Source organism: Pipistrellus hanaki (genome assembly GCF_964339955.1).
Source record: "Pipistrellus hanaki genome assembly, chromosome: 16".
In the NCBI taxonomy this organism is placed as follows: Eukaryota; Metazoa; Chordata; class Mammalia; order Chiroptera; family Vespertilionidae; genus Pipistrellus; species Pipistrellus hanaki.
Window position 1 is genome coordinate 38,526,122 of NC_140518.1, and position 22,276 is coordinate 38,548,397.

The window sequence follows — 22,276 nt, forward strand, 5'->3', positions numbered from 1 at the left end:
TGATGATAAGACAAAGAATGCAGCATGTGCCAGGGGCCAGGCCTTCTGGTAATCTTGTGATAGATGACTGTTTATAATCAATACTATCACCAGTTCCTATTTATCTTGGTTATCATGCCATTCCAGCCATTACTAACAAAAATATTTATGGCTACATTTTAAGGAACACAGATAACATCAACTGGGGGCTTTGCTTTGCCTTGCTAAAGACAAGAAGGTTCTTCAAAGACCACAGCATGAAAACTCCGGGATACAAAAATGGAGATGGTTTTATTCACATCTATATTTATACAACATGCAAACATACTAATAAAACTAATTCTCAAAAAAACAAAAATAATTCTCAGATAGTGGGAGGAAGTAGTAATGAGGCCTCTTAGTGGTATTTGAGAGATACAAATAGAGATCTTGCATCTATTTGAAATTATTTGGTTGCATTGGCTGTATTATTTTAAAATGTCACACTATTCTGGGACTGATCCATATGGTCATGGTTCTATAAGCATTTTAAAAAATTATTATTATTTGTATTGACCTTTGTTGCACAAGACCAAAGAAATACCAAGCCTGCTTCCTAGATAAAGGGAGGGACCCCGTTTATCAACACCAGTGGACTCGGGCATAATTTCCAAATCAGTGAGGAAACATGCTGAGGGCTTCACTTTTTATAACCTTCTGGGGTCTTTGTCCTGCAGATATGGTCCCACCCCCTTTTGTGGGCTTACAGGAAGGCCCCCAGGTGTTGGGGGTCCCCAGGCCATATCTGATGATCATTGTTCACAGTTTTTATGGCCTGACACGCCTTGTAAGACCAGTTTCCTCCTCGCCTTCAGAGAGAGAAGGGAGAAGGAAAGGAAGAGGGAGCGAGAAAAGGAGATGGAGAGGGAGAGGAAGAGGGAGAGAGAGAAATATCAATGTGAGAGCAAACATCAATTGGCTGCCTCCTACAGCCACTTACCAGGGATCAAGCCTGCAACCCAAGCATGTGCCTTTGACCAGGGATCGAACCCACAACCTTTTGGTGCATGGGATGATGCCCAACCAACTGAGCCACACGAGCCAGGGATATCAGCTTTTAAAATATATATATATATATATATATATATATATATATATATATATATATATATATTTTATTGATTTTTTTACAGAGAGGATGGGAGAGAGAGAGCTAGAAATGTCGATGAGAGAGAAACATTGACCAGCTGCCTCTTGCACACCCCCTACCAGGGATGTGCCCACAACCAATGTACATGCCCTTGACCAGAATCGAACCTGGGACCCTTCAGTCTGCAGACCGACACTCTACCACTGAGCCAAACCAGCTTCGGCAATATCAGCATTTTTAACTTAGGTGATGATTTGTTTAATGTCTGGTTCTCCCACCGACTGTGAGCTCTGCAGTAGGATGAACTCGACTTTGTTCTCAGCATCAACATACTGAGGCTTAATCAATATTTGTTGAATAATATTACAAAAAATGTATACAGCACATGTCAGACACCTTGTGTGTGTGTGTTTTCAATCCTCACCTGAGATTATTTTTTTCCATTGATTTTTACAGAGTGTGGAAGGGAGGGGGGAGAGAGGGAGGGTGGAGAGAGGAACATTTGTGTGAGAGAGACACTGATTGGTTTCCTCCTACACACCCCCGAGCAGGACTGGGGATCGAACTTGAAACCCAAGTATGTGCCCTTTTGGCGCTCTGACCACTGATCAACACAGGCCAGGGCAGACATTGTGTTATATATTAACTATTTTATCCAATACAACAACCTTATGAGAAAAATACCGCCATTACTCCTGTTTAACAGATGAGGAAACAGAGACTCAGAGAAGTGACTTACGTTCACCCAGCTGAGCCCAATCTCTTAAGTCTGCAATTGGTCAGCTTCCCAGGAATGAGCAACTGCCAGAGTGCAAAGGGTCTTGGTGCCATTTTAAATAGTTTGAGCATTGTCCTCCAAGGTGTTGGCAAGATTTGAAAGTCCTTTGCAGTCCTCTCTCCCTTGTTTTCTACTTCCTGTATTTCCCCTTCTTTCAGCTGCGGGAGACCATCGAACATGAAATTCGAGATATGGGCCTGCAGGTCACACCATTCACCCTCACCAAGGTCACCCAGCTGTATGAAACCAAGAACTCCCGCCACTCCACCATGATCGTGGGCTGTACGGGCAGCGGCAAGACTGCCTGCTGGCGAATCCTTCAGTCCTCCTTGTCCTCCCTGTGCCGTGCTGGAGACCCCAACTTCAACATTGTTAGGGTAAGGGTTGGGACTGTGAAGTCCCTGGCAGAGTAGCAGGAACATGGTGGAGGCTGGGGGCAAGGATGCATTGGGTCAGGGAGGGCAGGCCAGGCCAGGAGGAAGTGTCTGGGTCTGAGGAGGCCTGGGAGAGAGGAGAGAGAGAAGGGGCAAATACTGATCCCTGGACATAAAGGGAGATCTCAGGATTTGTGTCTGCCAGCAGCTCAAAACCCTTTCCTGTGCCCTTTTAGGAGTTCCCTTTGAACCCTAAGGCGTTGTCCCTAGGGGAGCTGTATGGGGAATATGACCTTAACTCTAATGAATGGACAGATGGCATCCTATCCAGTGTCATGCGGATGGCATGTTCAGGTACCCAAAGGATCATGGGGTTGGGAGAACAGATGCACACATTTCCTAGGGCGTGGACCTTTTGGGGATAGGACGCTCCGTTTGGGACAAAAGTGCTTGGAGAATGCTGAGGCACAAGGAAGCATCGGCTTGCCTCCGTGAGGGGACGAGGGCGGTGGGCCCTCGGGAGGAAGCTCTGGTTTCCTTATTAACCATCTTCTACCAAGATGAGAGGCCGGACGAGAAGTGGATTCTTTTCGATGGCCCTGTGGACACACTGTGGATCGAGAGCATGAACTCTGTCATGGATGACAACAAAGTGCTGACCCTCATCAACGGCGAGCGCATCTCGATGCCTGAGCAGGTACAGGCCCTGACTACTGAGCCCCGTAGCAGAGGAGGCTGGAGGCGCGAGGCCGGGCTAAGGGGGAGGGGCGGGGTCCTAAGAGAAGAGGAAGTTCTATAGGAAGGAGAGCGGTGAGGAGGAGGAGGAGGCCTGGATTCAGGGGAACTTGTGACTGAAGAGAAAATGCCCGTCCACCATGGGTGTGGGGAGCCATCGTATGGAAGAGAGCCTGTGCACTGGGAAGCCCCGTGGAGACTGCGCAGCCTCCTCACGTTCGTTTCCACTGACGTGGCGGGAGGACCCTCACTGTGCACCTGGGGTGGTGAAGCCCACCCTTTCCGCCCACTCAGACACTGTGAGCGAGAGGGCGGTTTTTATACCGATAACCTTGAATAAGCTTTCTTTCTCTCAACAAGCAAATCGCTTCTAAACCTTAGATCTATTCACCTGCCACAATTGGTACTTGACAGCGTCGTCTCGGGGCATCCCGAGGAGCCAGTGGCAAGGTTGTGACAGAGTCTATCCTTAGGTGTCTCTGCTGTTTGAAGTGGAGAACTTGGCAATGGCCTCTCCAGCCACCGTGTCTCGCTGTGGGATGGTGTACACTGACTACGCTGATCTGGGCTGGAAGCCCTACGTGCAGTCCTGGCTGGAGAAGAGACCAAAGGTGTGAGGGGAACTGAGGAGAAGGGCGGTAACCAGCATGGCCTGTGGGACATAAGATTGAATAGAGACCCTCCCTATTCAACTCCAGGCTGAGGTGGAGCCCCTTCAACGGATGTTCGAAAAATTTATCAACAAGATTCTGGCCTTCAAGAAGGATAATTGCAATGAAGTGGTGCCTCTACCCGAATACAGTGGAATCATCTCCCTCTGCAAGCTGTACTCGGCCCTGGCCACGGTGGAGAACGGGGTAAGGGGCCCAGGCAGGACAGGCTCATGACTTCCTGGACAACTGCAGGGAAATAGTGTGTCTGAGAATTTGAACCCCTGGTTTGAGTGGAACAGAGATAACAAGGGAAGGATACACCCACCATAGACACAGTGAGGGGTGTGAGCACACGTGAGTGTGTGTGTGTGTGTGTGTGTGTGTGTGTGTGTACACATACGCACTGGGAGGCTGAACTAAGATCTTTAAGTTGGATATTGTACACAATGGGTCTCACAATAATTTCTTCCGCATATTTTGGGAACTGTGGGTAGTTCATGTGGTTCCTCATTTCTCTATCCTTTCTAAAAATAAATATTAAGTCTTGGGATACTCTTTCTGCTAGAAGGAGCCCCCAACTTAATCTGATGAAGGGTTTTAGAAATTTTCAGATTAATTGATACATAAGAAAAATTTTGTTCCATTTAGAATTATGGCGTAAGGACCAAAATTATATTTTCTGTTGACATTAAACCACTGCTCAGAAACGGTTCGTATCATTTTTAAAGACACTGTCAGATAATTAAACTGATAATATAAAATTACATAACAATCAAGATCTGTAACAGTATATGCCATTCCTGATACAATTAATGTAACTTAAAAACTATATTTAAAAAAATATGTGAATGAACTCAAGGTAACATATAGGAAAAGGACAGTGATATAGTATCAGTGGCTCCCAGGTGCTAAGGAGGACTGGCTAGGGTGGGGCCTGAGCAGAGGGAGAAGCGAGGAGTAAAGAGAATGGCCTTCGCAAAAACACAGACACCAGAGTCAGTCCCTGCAGGCACAGAAGGATGGGGTCGTGTTTGCATGCAGACCCTGCAGTGTAGCAGAGACCCCAAGAAGAGGATGGTGAGATGGAAGGACGGACTGAGGATTCTAGATGGATTATGGTAGACAAGAGAGTCTCAACACAATTTCCTGCCTATATTTTGGGTTGGACAACATCCTGTATGTCACATTACTTGCAGTGTTAGGTATTTTATTTTATTTTTAAAACATGTTTGTATTGATTTTTAGAGAGAGAGGAAGAGAGAAGGATAGAGAAATAGAAACATTGATGAGAGAGAAACATTGATCGGCTACCTCTTGCACGCCTCCTCCCAGGGATTGAGCCTACAACCATAGCATGTGCCCAAACCGGGAATTGAACCCTTGAACTCTTGATTCATGGTTCGATGCTCAATAACTGAGCTACAAAAAAAAGGACATATGTAACTCTCAATAGGAAATTAAAAAATAAAATAAAACAAACAAACAACAATAAGAGCCACACTGGCCGGGCAGTGTTAGGTATTTTAATTTAGAACCCATCCTCAAGAGCTCCCCACCCCTGGGTCTGTGGCTGTGTCACAGTCGGTTAGAAATTATCATGGGAATGCCAGGTTAGCTCTCTATTGGCCCTTTTCCTCAAGGAGTCCAGTGGAGTTTGCACAGCCCACAGGCACCGTGCACCCTATCAAAGAACAGCATCTGCACGTGCCCTTTGGGCTGGGGGTTGAGAGCATGAACTCTAAATATGCTATTTTTGCTGTTAAGTTGGTACATTTTAAATTTTAATTTTTAATTACACAAGTAACAATTGAATCTAGTTTTCTTCCTAAAAATTACAATTTTTCATACAGAGCTAAAGTTATTTTTGATCCATCCTTCCAGTCCTGGTCTATTCCCTTCTCCATGAAAGTAACTTCTGTAGTGTGTTTATCTGTGTCATTCCAGGTCTTTAAAAATACACATTTACATAAAAACACATAGGTATCCATAAAAAACGAGGCATTTAAAAACGCATCATGCTCTGTACCACACTTGCAATATGGTCATTAAGTCAACAGTATGTTTTTGAGTTCTATGCAGCGACATGTAGATTGATTTCATTACTTTTCACTGCTATACACTAACCCAGGGTAGAACATGGCATTTTACTTTTCTATTCCTCCATGGGTACACAGTTAGGTCATCTCGAATTTTTTGTAATTACAAAGAAGTCACCACAAATGCCCCTGGACCTGCTTCTTTGAGTATCTGTGGGCGCTCCATCAGGTAGGCCTGGAGTGGCTGGGCCCCTGCTGTGTTTTATAATTAACTCAGGGCCACTTCTGGGCTATCAGGAGTTACATGTTTATTTAAATACTAGAGGCCCGGTGCATAAAATTCATGCATGGAGTGTGTGTCCCTCAGCCCAGCCTGCACCCTCTCCAATCTGGGATCCCTCGAGGGATGTCCAACTGCCCATATAGGCCCAATCCTACCTCAACGGGCAGTCAGACATCTCTCTCACAATCCAGGACTGCTGGCTCCCAACTGCTCTCCTGCCTGCCAGCCTGATTACCTCCTAACCATTCCCCTGCCAGCCTGATTGATGCCTAATGCTTCCCTGCCAGCCTGATTGCTCCCAACTGCCCTCCCCTGCAGGCCTGGGTCCCCCCCACAACTGCCCTTCTCTACAGGCCCGGTTGCCCTCAACTTCCCTCCTCTGCCGGCCTGGTCACCCCCAACTGCCGTCCCCTGCTGGCCATCTTGTGTCCACGTGGGGCAGCCATCTTGTGTATTGGAATGACTGTCAATTTGCATATTACTATTTTATTAGATAGGATTTTAGACTTAGGTTTGTCTGCAATATAGTTTTCCAAACAGATCCAGGAAGGGAGGAAAACTCTAAGCCTTTGTGATGATTTGCCAAAGTAGATCCCTCCATCCCTTATAGATTTAGGATATTTCCCCTCTTCTTTTTCCATCTAGGTGAATCCGGCCGATGGTGAAAACTATATCTTCATGGTAGAGTTGACATTTGTGTTCAGCATGATCTGGTCTGTGTGTGCTTCTGTGGATGAAGAAGGCCGCAAGAAGATTGACAGTTACCTCCGAGAGATTGAGGGCTCTTTTCCTAATAAGGTCGGGCCCCCAACTAGCTGTTGTATTTTTCCAGAACCTGCCTGTATCCCCGATTCTCACACTCTTCTTGAGTTTCAGCCTGCCAGCCCAGCTCTCTTTCTTTCACTGGTGGTCTGTGAGCATTTTTGCCTGGGCAGGGAAGAGCTAAAGGAAGACTTGTACCCTGACACACATTCCTTCTTCAGGACACGGTGTACGAGTATTTTGTGGACCCCAAGATGAGGAGTTGGACATCATTTGAGGATAAGCTCCCTAAGAGTTGGCGCTACCCTGCAAAGTGAGAGGCAGGCCTTGAGGGGGGTGCAGACTTGGGGGTGGTTCAGACTTGGGTCTGCAGTTGGGGGGAGATGTGGTGAGAGAGCTGGGGCATAGAACAAAAGTGAGCTATATAGAAAAGAGAGTGTGGACCCCAGAGCAGAGATGACTCTTGAGTATAGGAAATGGGGTGGAGGGGAGATGGGACAGGATCCTGAGGAGAAGTTCTGATTCCCAGGCCCCACAGGAGGCAGGGTTGGCGAGCAGAGCGTAGTGATGCCCGAGGAAGATAAACACAGGAGGCAGGATGAAGGGAGAATAGAAAGGAGTGGGCCAGTGATCCCTGAGACACCATTGCTTTCCTCCCTAGCTCCCCCTTCTATAAGATCATGGTGCCTACTGTCGACACTGTTCGCTACAACCACTTGGTGAGAACCTTGGTGGCCAACCAGAATCCCGTCCTGCTGGTGGGTCCCGTGGGGACCGGGAAGACATCCATTGCCCAGAGTGTTCTGCAGAGCTTGCCCGCCAGCCAGTGGTCAGTGCTCACTGTCAACATGTCTGCACATGTATGTAACAGGTTCCAGGCTGCCCACTTCCCACTCTCTCCTCCTCCTCCTGCTCTCCTTTGGGACCAAGTATTTGGTTGACACTCCTCTCTAACCCGTATTTCTCTTGGAGGACCTGTGCATTCATTCTGTGCCCTTTTCACCAGACCACATCCAACAACGTGCAGAGCATCATTGAGAGCAGGGTGGAGAAGCGAACCAAGGGTGTCTACGTGCCAGTTGGGGGCAAAAGCATGATCACCTTTATGGATGACCTAAATATGCCAGCTAAGGACATGTTTGGGTCTCAGCCACCCCTGGAACTGCTCCGCCTCTGGATTGACTATGGCTTCTGGTACGATCGTTTGAAGCAGACTGTCAAGTACATTCGAGTAAGCATCTGCGGTATATGTTCTCTTTTCCTCCCATGATAGTCTCGGTCCCCCCTCCACTGGGATGTCAGGATAGAATACCTTAATCTTAAGTTCCTTTCTACAGGAATAGCCTGCCTTTCTCAGGACTGAGATAACTGGCTCCTAAATTATTAGTTCCTGTTATTAACTCTCTTCACTGACTCTGACCAAAGGATAGTCTCCTCTAACTTCCACTCCTTTTCCAGGCCTCTTATATACCGTGCTTACATGCCAACCTGATGCCACCCAGACTGTCTAGGTGCCCAGGGTTACAACTCCCTCTCCAGGCCTTCTCTGTCTCCCATTGCTGTATAAACACCCCATGGTGTCAGTTCTCTGCTCCCCACCCAGGATCCAGGCAGCTTCCTTCAGTCCTGGCTCTTCTCCCATGGGATTCTGGGTATCTTGTTTGTTTCTTTTTCCTGAATCAAGGGACAGCAGTCATTCCACCTGATTTCCAGTGGTCATCACCTGGCATTCAGGGCCAATAAGTAACATATTCATATGTTTCTTTTTTTAAAATGTTCTTTATTTATTAAGGTTTTACATACGTGTTCTTATCCCCCCATATGTTTCTTTTTAAAAAATTTCTTTTTTTTATTTTTTATTTTATTGATTTTTTACAGAGAGGAAGGGAGAGAGATAGAGAGCTAGAAACATCGATGAGAGAGAAACATCAACCAGTTGCCTCTTGCACACCCCTTACTGGGGATGTGCCCGCAACCAACGTACATGCCCCTGACCGGAATCGAACCTGGGACCTTTCAGTCCGCAGACCGACACTCTACCACTGAGCCAAACCAGTCTCGGCAAAAAAAAAAAAAAAAAAAAAAAAAAAAATTTCTTTATTTATTAAGGTATTACATATGTGTCCTTATCCCCCCCATATGTTTCTGAGAACATATACATGCACACATGTGGATAGATATATACACTTAAAAAAAGTCTAGAAGATATAATTAAATGTTGGTTTATAACTTACCTCTATTTTCTAATTTGGACACATGCATTATAATGACAAAATAAAAACAAATACATCACTTTAATAATTCTAAAACAATGTCCCTAATCTCTTTCTTCACTTTGCCTTTCCCTGCCCCCATTACTCCATGTTTCTTCCAGCTGATTCTGTCCCTGTCCCTCTTCCCGTTTGTCCCTCCGTGGACTCTCTTCCTCTGGCTCCTTTTACATTGTCCCTATTTCTTTGCCTCCTCTCATCCCCTCTTTTCATTTGTCTCTCTGTCTGATCTTGTCTTTTCTCTCTAGGACATGTTCCTGATGGCTGCCATGGGCCCTCCCGGGGGCGGACGGACTGTCATCTCTTCAAGGCTGCAGAGTCGCTTCAACATCATCAACATGACCTTCCCCACAGTGAGGGCAACTGGGACTAGCAGAGGGGGACTGTAGAAGGCAAAGCCATCTGTGTCCTAGAAAATGAGGGGCAGGTCAAGGAGGGGGCTTGGAGACCCCTTGAGCAGAGCCGCATATAGGGGGCTGTAATATATGGATGGGGCTACTGCCACTGTGGAAACCTCCGCTTCTCCGCGGAGGGCCATGGATGAAGGTGCAGCTTGCTGGCTCTGGAATGTCAGGCCTCAGTGTCCCAGTGGGCAGAGAATGCAGGGGTCCAAACTGGGCTCAGGAAGGTTAATCCGACAAGGCTGAGAGCTAGAGCATTGCCAGGGTTGGGGTGCAGCCAATGAGCACTCAGGGGAGCCAAAAATATTCAGTAATCAAGATAAATAACATTTTAATGCAATTTAAAAAAATTAAGCCCAAGACTTTATTATGAACAAAATACAAAATTTTTAAATAAATACCATGCTGAGCCATATTGGAGCCTGAGGCAAAAATAAAAATCAATAAATACTAATCCCATTTTTATTTAAAATGTTGCTATTTGTTCATTATAGGTATTTTGTATTAATTTTTATTTTTCACATCATTTTTAAAAATTTTCAACTACAGTTGAAATACAATATTATGGTAGTTTCAGATGTACAACCCAGAAATTACTTAACTTACTAAGTGATCATCCTGATAAATCTTATACCCATTGACACCATATGTAGTTATTAGAATACTAGAAGCCCGATGCATGAAGATTTGTGCAGGAATGGGCCTTCCTTTCCCTAGCTGCCGGCACCGCCTTTGTGCTCCGACCCTGCCTTCCCATGCTTCCCAGAGGTGCTGAGTGACTGGGGCAGTAAAGAAATGCCCCCAGCCGCTTGGCACCTGCATATTCAAATTAAACCAGCATATTTGTTGGGCTAATTTGCATATTCACTTCTGATTGGCTGGTGGGCATTGCAAAGTTACAGTCAATTTGCATCTTTCTCTTTTATTAGTGTAGATTGTTGACTATATTCCCTATACTGTACTTTACATTCCCTTAACTATTGTTGTTTTTTTTTTAATATATTTTATTGATTTTACACAGAGAGGAATTGAGAGGGACAGAGAGCTAGAAATGCCAATGAGAGAGAAACACCAACCAGCTGCCTCCTGCACACCCCCCACCGGGGATGTGCCCGCAACCAAGGTACATGCTCTTGACCGGAATCGAACCTGGGACCCTTCAGTCCACAGACCGACGCTCTACCACTGAGCCAAACCGGTCCTGGCCCCTTAACTATTCTTTAACTACAAATTTGTATTCTAAATCTCTCCATCTTTTTTTACCCATCCTCCAATCCTCCTCCCATCTGGCAACTGTCAAAATGTTCTTCGTATCTGAGTCTATTTCTATTCCACTTGTTCATTTATTTTGATTTTTAGATGCAATTTTTAATAGATATTTATTCATTGCCATTTTATTCATATTTTTAATCTTTTTTTTCTTAAAGAAGACCTTTTAACATTTTATGTAATAATGGTTTGGTGGTGATAAACTATTTTAGCTTTTTCTTGTCAGGAAGCTCTTTATTGACCTTCAATTTTAAATTTCTGAGTAGAATAATCTTGGTTGTAGGTCCTTGCTCTTCATCACTTTGAATATTTCTTGCCACTCCCGTCTGGCCTGCAAAATTTCTGTTGAGAAATAAACTGACAGTCTTATTGGAAGCTCCCTTGTAGATAATTAACTGCTTTCTTCATGCTGCTTTTAAGATTTAATTATGATGCATCTTGGTGGGAGACTCTTTGGATTCATCTTGTTGGAAACTCTCTGTGCTTCCTGGATTTGTAAGTCTAATATTTCCTTCACCACATAAGGAAAGTTTTCTGACATTCTTTTCAAATATATTTTCAATTTCTTGCTTTCTCTCTTCTCCTTTCGGGACCCCCATGATATGAATATTGGTATTCTTGAAGTCCCAGAGGCTCCTTACGCTACTTTCATTTGGATTCTTTTTTTCTGTTCTGATTGGGTATTTTTTGTTTGCTTATATTTCAAATCACTGATTTGATTGTTGGCATCTACTCTGTTGACTGTAATTTATTCTTCATTTCAGTTAGTATATCCTTCATTTCTTATTGGTACTTTTAAAATTATTTCTATGTCACCAAAACCAGTTTGGCTCAGTGGATAGAGCATCTGCCTGCAGACTGAAGGGTCCCGGGTTCGATTCCGATCAAGGGCATGTACCTTGGTTGTGGGCACATCCCGAGTAGGGGATGTGCAGGAGGCAGCTGATCAATGTTTCTAACTCTCTGTCCCTCTCCCTTCCTCTCTGTAAAAAAATCAATAAAATATATTTTTTAAATTTATTTATTTATTTTTAAAATATATTTTATTGAATTTTTACAGAGAGGAAGGGAGAGATATAGAGAGCTAGAAACATCGATGAGAGAGAGGCATCGATCAGCTGCCTACTGGGGACGTGCCCGCAACCAAGGTACATGCCCTTGACCGGAATCGAACCTGGAACCTTTCAGTCCACAGCCAACGCTCTATCCACTAAGCCAAACTGGTTTCGACAATAAAATATATTTTTAAAAAATTATTTCTATGTCCCTTTTCATGCTGTTGAAGTTCTAAGTTCCTTGAGGATCCTTATAACCATTGTTTTGAACTATGTATCTGGTAGTTTGCTATCCTCCATTTCATTTCATTCTTTTTCTGGTGATTTATCCCTTTCTTTCATTTGGGACCTGTTTTTTTGTCACTGAATTTTGGCTGCTTCCCTATATTAGGTACAGCTGCTACATCTCCCATCCTTGGTAGAGTAGCCTTGTGTGGTAGGTATCCTGTAGGGCCCAGTGATGCAGCCTCTCTAGTCACCCACGCTCGGCACTCCTGGTGTGCCCCTGTGTTGGCTGTGTGCACAGTCCTGTTGTAGTTAAGCCTTGATTGCTGTTGGCATCACTGAGATGGATTGATCCCCCAAGGCCAATCAGTTGTGAGCACTGGCTGTGAGGACCAGCTATAACTACAGTGGAGGAACTATTGTGCAAGAGTGAGCTCTATGGAACAGGACTTACTTTAGTAGGGCTTTGGTGCTCGCCTTGCTTATGGAGATGGTAGGATTATAATCTGGTGTGGTCTGAAACTGTCTACCTCTTGGAGGCACAAAGTCAGCTACTGCCTGTGTCCTGCCCGGAGCCTCCCACACAAACTAATCTGAAGATGGCTGCTACTTGTATTGTGCTTGGAGGTACCCAGGAGAGGCCAAGCTGTGAACCAAGACAGACTTCTGCTAGTGCTGGGCCTGGAGCCACTTATCAAGAGGTAGGAAGTACACAGAAGCCAGATGCTGCTTGTTTGAGAGATTTTAAGGAAGTCTGAAGCATGAGGCAAGAGGCCAGTTGTATGGGAAAGACACTGGGAATTGTTTGGGTGGACCTGCAAGTTGGGTGGGCCAGTGTCTCAGGAAATCACTAGGGCAGGGCAAACAGTGTGAGCCAAGTAGATGGAGATTCAGATATGGCTCCTGTCTGTCAGCCCTGTGTGTGGGGGGGGAGGGGGGTCTCAGAAAAGGAATGATGGTCTCTGCCAGCATTTCGTCTGGCAGAAAGCTGCTCCCCTCCAGTTCTCACCCTGATGCCAGATATTTTAGTTCCTGGTTCCTTTCAAACTGCTACCTCAGCACTGGAGCTCAGAGGGAGTGAGTCCAAGTAAGTCTGTGCTCGGACCCTTTAAGAGGAACTGCCTGGAACTCCAACAGCCTTCCATTTCTCTCAGCCTCAATATCCACTGGTTTTTACAGCCAGAAGTTATGGGGACTTGTCTTCCTGGCACTGGAACCCTGGGCTAGGAGAGACGGGTTGTCAGGTATGGGTCTGGAACCCCTTGCTCCTCAAAGGGGAACCTCCACAGCCCTTATCCCTCCTGATTTTAAACCACCATACATGATGTGGGAACAGCCTATTCAGTGTCTCTGCTCCTACCAGTCTCGATGTGGCTTCTTCTTTAAATCCCTCGTTGTATGACTTCCATTCAACTAGATTTCAGGTAGTTCTGAATAATGGTTGTTCTGTAGTTTACTTGTATTATTTATGTGGTTGTGGGAGGATTCAATTACAGCATTTACCTATACTGCCATTAGGGTGTTCTAATTTTGATTTTTGTTTGTTTGTTAATTCTCACTTGATATTTTTTCCATTGATTTTTTTTTTTTTTTTTTTTTTAGGGACCGTGGAAAAGAGAGGGAAAGACAGAGAGAAACCTCTATGTGAGAGAAACACATTGATTGGTTGCCTTCTGCACGAGCCCCTCACAGGGCCCAGGCCTGGGAGGAGCCTGCAATCGAAGCACGTGCCCTGGATCAGAATGGAACCTGGGGCCCTTTGGCCCAATGCTCTATCCATTGAGCCAAACTGAGTAGGGCATAATTTTGATTAAAAAAAAAAAAAAATCTATTTTGCCGAAACCGGTTTAGCTCAGTGGATAGAGCATCGGTCTGCGGACTGAAAGGTCCCGGGTTCGATTCCGGTCAAGGGCATGTGTTGTGGGCACATCCCCTGTGGAGGGTGTGCAGGAGGCAGCTGATCGATGTCCCTCTCTCATCGATGTTTCTGGCTCTCTGTCCCTCTCCCTTCCTCTGTAAAAATATCAATAAAATATATTTAAAAATATCTATTTTTATTGATTTCAGAGAGGAAGGGAGAGGAAGAGAGAGATAGAAACATCATTGATCGACTGCCTCCTGCATGCCCCCCTCCTCCCCACTGGGGATGGAGCCCACAATCTGGGCATGTGCCCTTGACTGGAATTGAACCTGAGACCTTTCAGTCCGCTGGCTGATTCTATCCACTGAACAAAACAGGATAGGGCTGATTTTCAGTATTGCATTAAATGTTATTTCTCTTGATTTCTGAGGAGGTTTTCATTTTGTTTTGTCTCTTGGTTTTTTGTGTGCTTCTTAAATCCTTCCCCAAGATGAGTGCTTCATTCACTTCACCCTGTTGCAGTCCTGGCTCAAAGGCCAGGAACCTGTGAACAAGTCAGAGGCTTTTTTTCTAGGAGTCTCAGATCATCCGAATATTTGGTACCATGATCAATCAGAAGCTTCAGGACTTTGAGGAAGAGGTGAAGCCCATTGGGAACGTGGTGACTGAGGCCACTTTAGATGTGTACAACACTGTGGTGCAACGCTTCCTGCCCACACCCGCCAAGATCCATTACCTCTTTAACCTTCGCGATATCTCCAAGGTAAATCTCCATCTGACTTGCCCCTTGTGCTTGGCACAACTTTCTTACAGGCATTCTCTTCTCAGAGTAAGCCTTGGAGCTCAGCAGCATTGATAGACCCCAATCACCTGCATCCTCGAATGCTGCCTTCTCTGACCTGACCTCTAAAATTTCTGAAGGAAACATCTTTTCTCCCTCCATCCCACTAGTATGCCTCTTCCCCAGGTATTTCAGGGCATGCTCAGAGCCAACAAGGACTTTCACGACACCAAGTCCAGCATTACACGGCTCTGGATCCATGAATGTTTCAGGTGAGATGTGCGTGTCCCTCCAGATCCAGATTTCAGCAGCATTGCTCCAAGCCCTGCTTCTAACCCCGCCCTGATGCTCCTTTTCCTAGGACCAGTCTCCTTATTCCTAGATCTCACCCCAAATCCCTCCCCACAGAGTCTTCTCTGACCGATTGGTTGACACGGCAGACACCGAAGCTTTTGTGGCTATCATAAGTGACAAACTCGGCTCCTTCTTTGACCTCACATTTCATAATCTTTGTCCCAACAAACGTTCTCCTATCTTTGGTGAGCTGGGAGCTGTGCTACCATGGCCTGGAGACGGAATAGAATGAGGGTTGGGCATGGAGACCTGATGCTTAGAGCTCTGTGGGGAAGTGTGGGGAAGACCAGGCATCTGAGACTCTGACCCCCTCTTCCCGTGACCCAGGGGACTTCTTGAGGGAGCCCAAGGTGTATGAAGACCTAACCGATCTGACAGTCCTGAAGACAGCCATGGAGACGGCTCTACATGAGTACAACCTGTCACCTGCTGTCGTACCAATGTACCTGGTACTCTTCCGAGAGGCTATTGAACACAGTGAGCATGTCCTGTTCCCATCTCCTTCCCTGGCATCCCAATGTATGTGATATTTCCTAGGAAATAAGGATTCCTTCTCAGGTCTCTTCCAGAAGTTACCCTCCTTCCTGGCTCCAGATGTCCTTGTGGCAATGGGTGGGGCATTTTCTTAACAGCGCTGTCTAACAGACACGGTAGAGGTTAAAAGTTGAATTGCCACCAGGGCTTCAGATACTAACCTCCTTCCACACCCCTTGGTCCCTCTATTTCAGCTTCAGGTATCCCAGTCCCTAGTCTAGGGCCTGGAGGTCCCCTGAGGTTGCTCAGCCAACTCATTGCCCTTATCCCCCACCTCCCTAACCCCAGTCACAAGGATTGTGCGGGTCATTGGACAGCCCCGGGGCAACATGCTCTTGGTGGGCATCGGGGGCAGTGGGCGCCAGAGCCTGGCCCGCTTGGCCTCATCCATCTGTGAGTACATCACCTTCCAGATCGAAGTCAGCAAACATTACCGGAAGCAGGAGTTCCGAGAAGGTATGGCTGGGTTTCTGAAACAGGAGGGGGTTTGGGGCTGGGAGTGAAAGACCAGAGGCCTGACTTTCTGCAATGACAAGAGAGAGGAGGGATGGGAGCCAGATAGTGAGCTGTATCAGGCCCGTGTGGAGTATGGAATGATGTGTGTATGTGTTGAAGGCTGGGGCAAGATACCTAAATCTTAGAAGAGGAATAAGAGATGGGCGGGTGAACCTGAAGAGTGTCTGTTCCCTTTTCCTTTTCTCCTCTGGCCCAGATATCAAGCGTCTGTACAGACAAACTGGGGTGGAACTCAAAGCTACATCCTTCCTTTTCGTGGATACTCAGATTGCTGATGAGTCCTTCCTAGAGGACATTAACAACATCCTCAGCTCAGGCGAGGTCCCAAATCTCTACAAGGCTGATGAATTTGAAGAAGTATGATTCCTTTCATGCCCTCACCTTATTGATTCTTTGACCATCCTGATTAACCCGAAGAAGCCCAGATCCCAGAATATGCTCCTGCGCCCTCTGTCCACACCTTCCCCCAGTTAGCTGCAAGAGCTGTTTCTCTTCAGTCATCTTCCCTCTAGAGACCCTATTGGGTGGAGCTGCTTTAAAACCTACACCCTGTCAGCTCAGCCTCACCTTCTGCCCCCTCTGGTTCTGCCATTGAAACTGCAGCCCTCAGCTTAGCCAGCATGGCTCAGTGATTGGACATAGATCTATGAACCCGGAGGTCACGGTTCAATTCCTGGTCAGAGCACATGCCCAGGTTGCAGGCTCCATCTCCAGTGTGGGGCATGCAGGAAACAGTCAATGATTTTCTCTCATCATTGACGTTTCTCTCTCCCTCTCCTTTTCCCTCTCCCTCTCCCTCTCCCTTCCTCTCTGAAATCAATTAAAACAAAACACTGCAGCCCTCTGACGCTATGTGGCTTCTGTGCAGATCCAGACACAAATCATAGATCAGGCCCGGGCAGAACAGGTGTCAGAGTCCTCGGACAGCCTCTTTGCCTACCTCATTGAGCGAGTGCGCAACAACCTGCACATTGTTCTCTGCCTCAGCCCCGTGGGCGACCCCTTCAGGTGACTCCTGTTTTATAGCTTCCCCCTCCCTCCCTGTGAGCGCCCAGCACCCTTCCTCCCGCTTTGGCCTCCATGCCTCTGGGAGTGAGTCCCAGGAAGAGTGCCAGTCTCTACACCCTGTACTCCCCCTCTCCTTTCCATAGAGCTGGCCTTTTTCCTGGAAGTCCCTGCCTCTTACATGGAAGTTGTCCTCTCCCTCTTGGTGTGGATTGTGTGTGTTTATTGTGGGGGGAGAGGGTAAGAGAGTGATTTTTTGTTCTTAAATTTTTAATTGTGATGAAAACTGCATAACATAAAATTTAACATCTTAGCCAGTTTTAAGTGTACAGCTCAGTAGTGTTAAGCATATGCATTGTGGTATAACAAATCTCTAAAATTTCTCATCTTGCAAAATGAAACTCCACACCCACTGAGTGACTTCCCATTTCTCCCATTCCCCCATCTCAACCACCGTCCTACTTTCTGTTTCTATATATTTCATATAAGTAGAATCACAGAGTCTTTTTTTTAAATTATATTTTATTGATTTTTTACAGAGAAGAAGAGAGAAGGGTAGAGAGTTAGAAACATCGATGAGAGAGAATCATCGATCAGCTGCCTCCTGCACATCCCCTACTGGGGATGTGCTCACAACCAAGGTACATGCCCTTGACCGGAATCGAACCCGGGACCTTTCAATCTGCAGGCCGACGCTTTGTTATTCCCATTTTAAAGACTAGAAAGCTGACATTCAAAAGATGATTAGTTCCCTTGCCCAAGAATGCACACCTACCAGTAAAAATGTGAATCCGGCTTTTCTGGCCTCAAAACCTGTTTCTAAATACTTCACTGAACTAGTTCTGAGGGGAGCAGAATCTGGACAAGGAGGTACAGGAGCACTCAGGTCCCTAGAAAGTAGGAGGGCCTGTGACAAAGCCAGTAGCTGGAGGCTGACTCTGCAGGTGGACTGAACCGCCTCTCCAAACCCCTCGCCAGGAACTGGATCCGCCAGTACCCAGCCTTGGTGAACTGCACTTCCATCAATTGGTTCTCAGAGTGGCCCCGGGAAGCCCTGCTGGAAGTGGCTGAGAAGTACCTCCTGGGAGTAGATCTGGGAACTCAGGAGAATGTGAGACCTTCTTCCCCATCTCTCCACACCCCTGGCTCTCTTCCGGGTCATTCTCCACCTGCCGTCACTCTCTGTCCTGATGCCTCTCCTCTGGCCTCAGATCCACAGGAAGGTGGCCCAGATCTTCGTCACCATGCACTGGTCCGTGGCGCAGTATTCCCAGAAGATGCTGCTGGAGCTGCGGAGATACAACTACGTCACACCCACCAACTACCTGGAACTTGTGTCTGGATATAAGAAGTATGAAGAAGAGTAGGGGACAGAGAGGGCAGGGAGCTTGGGGTCTTTTGAGGGCAATTGCTGAAATGATGTAATGGAAAATGCCTGGGAGCTGGCCCAGGGGATTGGCTCCGGGACCGGGGCATGATGTGGAATAGTGGAGAGGTGAGGGGTCTTGAGTTTGCCCAGGAAATGAATGAAGGAGAGATGGGTCTTCCAGGGGTGTGGCTGTCGCTAGAGCCTCCTTCACACACCCTTTGTCCTTATTTTCTGGAATGATGTTTCTTTTTCCAACCACAATGCAATGGCGACACTGCCATGTATACCCGTAATATATACATCCAGTCTTCTCTCGCCTTTAATATCTTCTAGAATTTCCACCATTCCTAAGAATTATGTATTTATTTATTAAGGTGTACTGAGTATTTTTATGTGCATAACACAACAATAATTTGTTTTGAAGGATATAAGAGAAATGTAAAATAAAAAACAACCACCCTCATTTATTGGATTCAGTATTTTAATCAAGGTGAAGAAAATGCCATTTGTAATAATAATGATAGTCAACATTTAATCATTAATTAAATATGTGTTGTTGGGCATCAACTATGTGCCAGGCATTATTCTAGATTCTTAACAACAGTCCAGCTAACAAAATCAAGTCCTTGCCTTCCGTGGGTCATAGGCTTATATTGCGCTTACTGTTTGCTGGATACCACACTAAGCCTTTATATGCATTTTCTTATTTAACCCAGAAAACAATCCTGCATAGACAGTTTTTATGGCTTGGACAATGTTAAAACGTTTTTTAATGAGGTGCCAACCTTTAAAACTTGAGAGCCTTAGAAAAATCCAGATTTCCAATTTCTCTCTGACAATTAGAAATTTTGGCAACACAGAGCCCACATTCATTCCCAGGCCACCCTCTTGGAACAGGTTTGTTTTCTAGTTCACAGCAGCCCCCCTGCTGGCTGCACACTGGGGGACGTGGCAGATTCCCAGCAGGGAAACGGGGTGGTGAAAACGGTGTCCAGCAAGCTGAGAGGTACAGAATAAATCAGAGGGATGAGAGCGGAAGCACAAAGACCAGTTGGGAAGCGTTAGCTATGATCCAGGAAGGAAAGAACCAAAATCTGACCAGAGTGTGGTGGCAACAGAAAGGAAGACAGGGAGCTGCCACGGGCTGGGAAGTGAGACTGCCTAGGGAACCCCCTTCTGGGAGTCCGGCCTCTCCACACACCTTGACACTTTGTCTCTCCCGCCCCCCCCAACACCCCCCCCCCCCCGCCCCCCGCAGGCTGCTGGCAGAGAAGCGGCAGGAGCTGCTGGACCAGGCCAATAAGCTGCGGACAGGATTGTTTAAGATCGATGAGACGAGGGAAAAGGTGGAAATGATGTCTGTGGAGCTGGAGGATGCCAAGAAGAAGGTGGCTGAGTTCCAGAAACAGTGCGAGGAGTACCTGGTCATCATCGTGCAGCAGAAGCGGGAAGCGGATGAGCAACAGAAGGTGGGGGTGCCAGCGGTATCCTGCCCCCCCCCCCCCCGCCCTCTCCCACAGGGCTCAGCAGGCAGAGGCTTCCGGTCTCCCTCAGCCACTCTGTCAGGATGCACGTTCCATTCCTCCAAGCTGCTCTAGCATTATCTCCCGTGTTACCACAGCCACCGCCACCCCCGTGTCTGCCCAAGGCGGAGACAAACCCCTCACCTCTTTCCCTTCCCAGGCCGTCACAGCCCACAGCGAGAAGATTGCGATTGAGGAAGTCAAGTGCCAGGCGCTGGCTGACAATGCCCAGAAGGATCTTGAAGAGGCATTGCCGGCGCTGGAAGAGGCCATGCGGGTATGAGCGGGGAAGACCCAGGAAAGAGCTCAAAGCCCCGGGGGAGTGGGAAGAAGCGCTGGGCTCTGTCCTCATACAGGACCTGTCTTGCCGCCTGAGCTGACTTTGGCCCTGCCCCTAAGCGTGCCCTTTCCCCAGGCTTTGGAGTCTCTGAACAAGAAGGACATAGGAGAGATCAAGTCTTACGGACGGCCCCCCGCCCAAGTGGAGATAGTGATGCAGGCGGTCATGATTCTCCGAGGCAATGAGCCCACTTGGGCAGAGTCCAAGAGGCAGCTCGGTAAGCCAGAGAGGGGGAGAGGATGAACACCAGTTCATTCAACATTCATTATTAATCATCTGCGTGCGCCAGGCACTGGAGGGACAGAGATGAATGAGGCGCTGCACTGACCCTCCAGAGCATGCAGTCTGGTGGAAAAGAAAAGACATAAATACCAGTTAGGATTCTTTGGTTGTAAGTAACAGAAAACAACTCATCTTGAATTAAGCAAATAGAGAAATTATTATAAAGATACAGGAATGTATCTCAAAATCCAGGGGCAGGAACGGCCTCCCCGCCACCTCCCCAAAGGGCAAGAATCACAAAATGAAAAACAAGAGTCTTGCTGTTTCATTCTTGTGGTTTTCTCTGCTTTGAGTTCTGTTACAAGGCACATTTGGCTCTTACATGTCTTGGTAGAATATAGCCTGCAAGCTTGAAAGAGGGATGGTTCAGGTGAGATTGTTCATAGTAAGTGATGGGAAGTGAGGCTGGGAAGATTGTGGAGGGTCCTGGGCCCGTGAGGTTCCAGAGGAGGGAGCCAGGTCAGCAGAAGGAACGTGGGCTGAAGTCAGTTATTCTGGCCTTGGGCCCTGAGCTGAGGGAAAGCATGGCCTAAGCCACATGTGTCAAACACAAGGCCCGCGGGCCAAATCCAGCCCGCCAGGCCTTGCAATGTGGCCCGCACCGCGCTGTCATCACTGCACTCCGCTGTCAGTTTATGACATTGTCAGTTTATGACTGTTCAGTAAACCATTCGGCCCGCGATTTAGGCTGGATTTTAGATTTTGGCCCCTTCTCTGATTGAGTTCGACACCCCTAGCCTAAGCGGTGGAGATGCAACCTGGACAAAGAGGGTGGGATTAGGCCTGTGGCTGAGGCCCTGATTTGCATCCCACAGGGGAACAGAACTTCATCAAATCACTGATCAACTTTGATAAAGACAATATCTCCGATAAGGTTCTGAAGAAGATCGGGGCCTACTGTGCCCAGCCTGACTTCCAGCCTGACATTATTGGCCGCGTCTCCCTTGCTGCCAAGTCCCTCTGCATGTGGGTCCGGGCCATGGAGGTGAGCAGGAGTGGGGGGGTGGGGTTGGGAGGGAGCAGGGGAGCGGGCCTGGGAGGAGGGGGATGCGCACAGGAGAAAGCTGGGGGAATGGAAGGCCAGGTGGGAAGGAAGGACCACTGGTGGGTTAGTGGGTGGGTGGGCGCCCCCACCGCCTGGCCGTCTCCCTGCAGATGTACGGGCGGCTGTACCGGGTGGTGGAGCCCAAGCGGATCCGGATGAACGCTGCGCTGGCCCAGCTTCAGGAGAAGCAAGCAGCGCTGGCGGAGGCCCAGGAGAAGCTGCGGGAGGTGAGCCTCGTGCGTCTTTCCTGCTGTGGCCCCTCTCCTGATTTCAGGGATGTCCATTACCATTCATCTCTCCCCATGTAATTCTCCCCCTCTCCCTTCCTGCTGCCCCCCACTCTGTGCCTGTTAGATGGGCTGCCTCTGGCTAAGAAAGCTAAGCCTACCGCAGAAGGTTACAGAGGCACAGAGGGCGCTGTCCCTTGAGGAGTCCTTGCAAAATCTCACTTGGGAGTTGCCTGTCTCTGTCATGGCCTTGAACATAGGCCCGGAGATATTAACGGATGAAATCTGTGTGGCAAATTGGCCTTTGCTGGGAAGGGGGGCGCGGAATAGGGCAAGAGTGTCGGCATCCCTGCTGTGGACGGGAAGACTGTGGACTGAGGGTCTGACAAACACTCGGAGGGACAGTGTTGTCCCAGAGGTGGAGGCGCGTAGTGTGAACAGTTTAGACAACCAAGTAGGTGATTTCCTGTGAGATATGTGCACAAATAAT

At 47.4% G+C, this 22,276-nt stretch overlaps 1 protein-coding gene across 1 annotated transcript in view; it reads left to right on the top strand.

The window, feature by feature from the left end:
* The window catches only part of DNAH2 (dynein axonemal heavy chain 2), a 107,575-nt gene that overhangs the window by 60,898 nt on the left and 24,401 nt on the right, over nt 1–22,276 (top strand). Inside the window, exons 42-65 of the mRNA XM_084863818.1 lie at nt 2,045–2,263; nt 2,497–2,614; nt 2,821–2,957; nt 3,469–3,606; nt 3,694–3,852; nt 6,613–6,765; nt 6,951–7,042; nt 7,391–7,589; nt 7,736–7,960; nt 9,248–9,352; nt 14,385–14,573; nt 14,778–14,863; nt 15,000–15,130; nt 15,273–15,422; nt 15,768–15,935; nt 16,192–16,352; nt 16,864–17,003; nt 17,979–18,111; nt 18,212–18,351; nt 19,628–19,838; nt 20,053–20,169; nt 20,308–20,449; nt 21,330–21,499; nt 21,670–21,786. Coding sequence (XP_084719944.1) covers nt 2,045–2,263; nt 2,497–2,614; nt 2,821–2,957; nt 3,469–3,606; nt 3,694–3,852; nt 6,613–6,765; nt 6,951–7,042; nt 7,391–7,589; nt 7,736–7,960; nt 9,248–9,352; nt 14,385–14,573; nt 14,778–14,863; nt 15,000–15,130; nt 15,273–15,422; nt 15,768–15,935; nt 16,192–16,352; nt 16,864–17,003; nt 17,979–18,111; nt 18,212–18,351; nt 19,628–19,838; nt 20,053–20,169; nt 20,308–20,449; nt 21,330–21,499; nt 21,670–21,786 — 3,600 coding nt within the window. The remainder of the gene's footprint in view (nt 1–2,044; nt 2,264–2,496; nt 2,615–2,820; nt 2,958–3,468; nt 3,607–3,693; nt 3,853–6,612; nt 6,766–6,950; nt 7,043–7,390; nt 7,590–7,735; nt 7,961–9,247; nt 9,353–14,384; nt 14,574–14,777; nt 14,864–14,999; nt 15,131–15,272; nt 15,423–15,767; nt 15,936–16,191; nt 16,353–16,863; nt 17,004–17,978; nt 18,112–18,211; nt 18,352–19,627; nt 19,839–20,052; nt 20,170–20,307; nt 20,450–21,329; nt 21,500–21,669; nt 21,787–22,276) is intronic.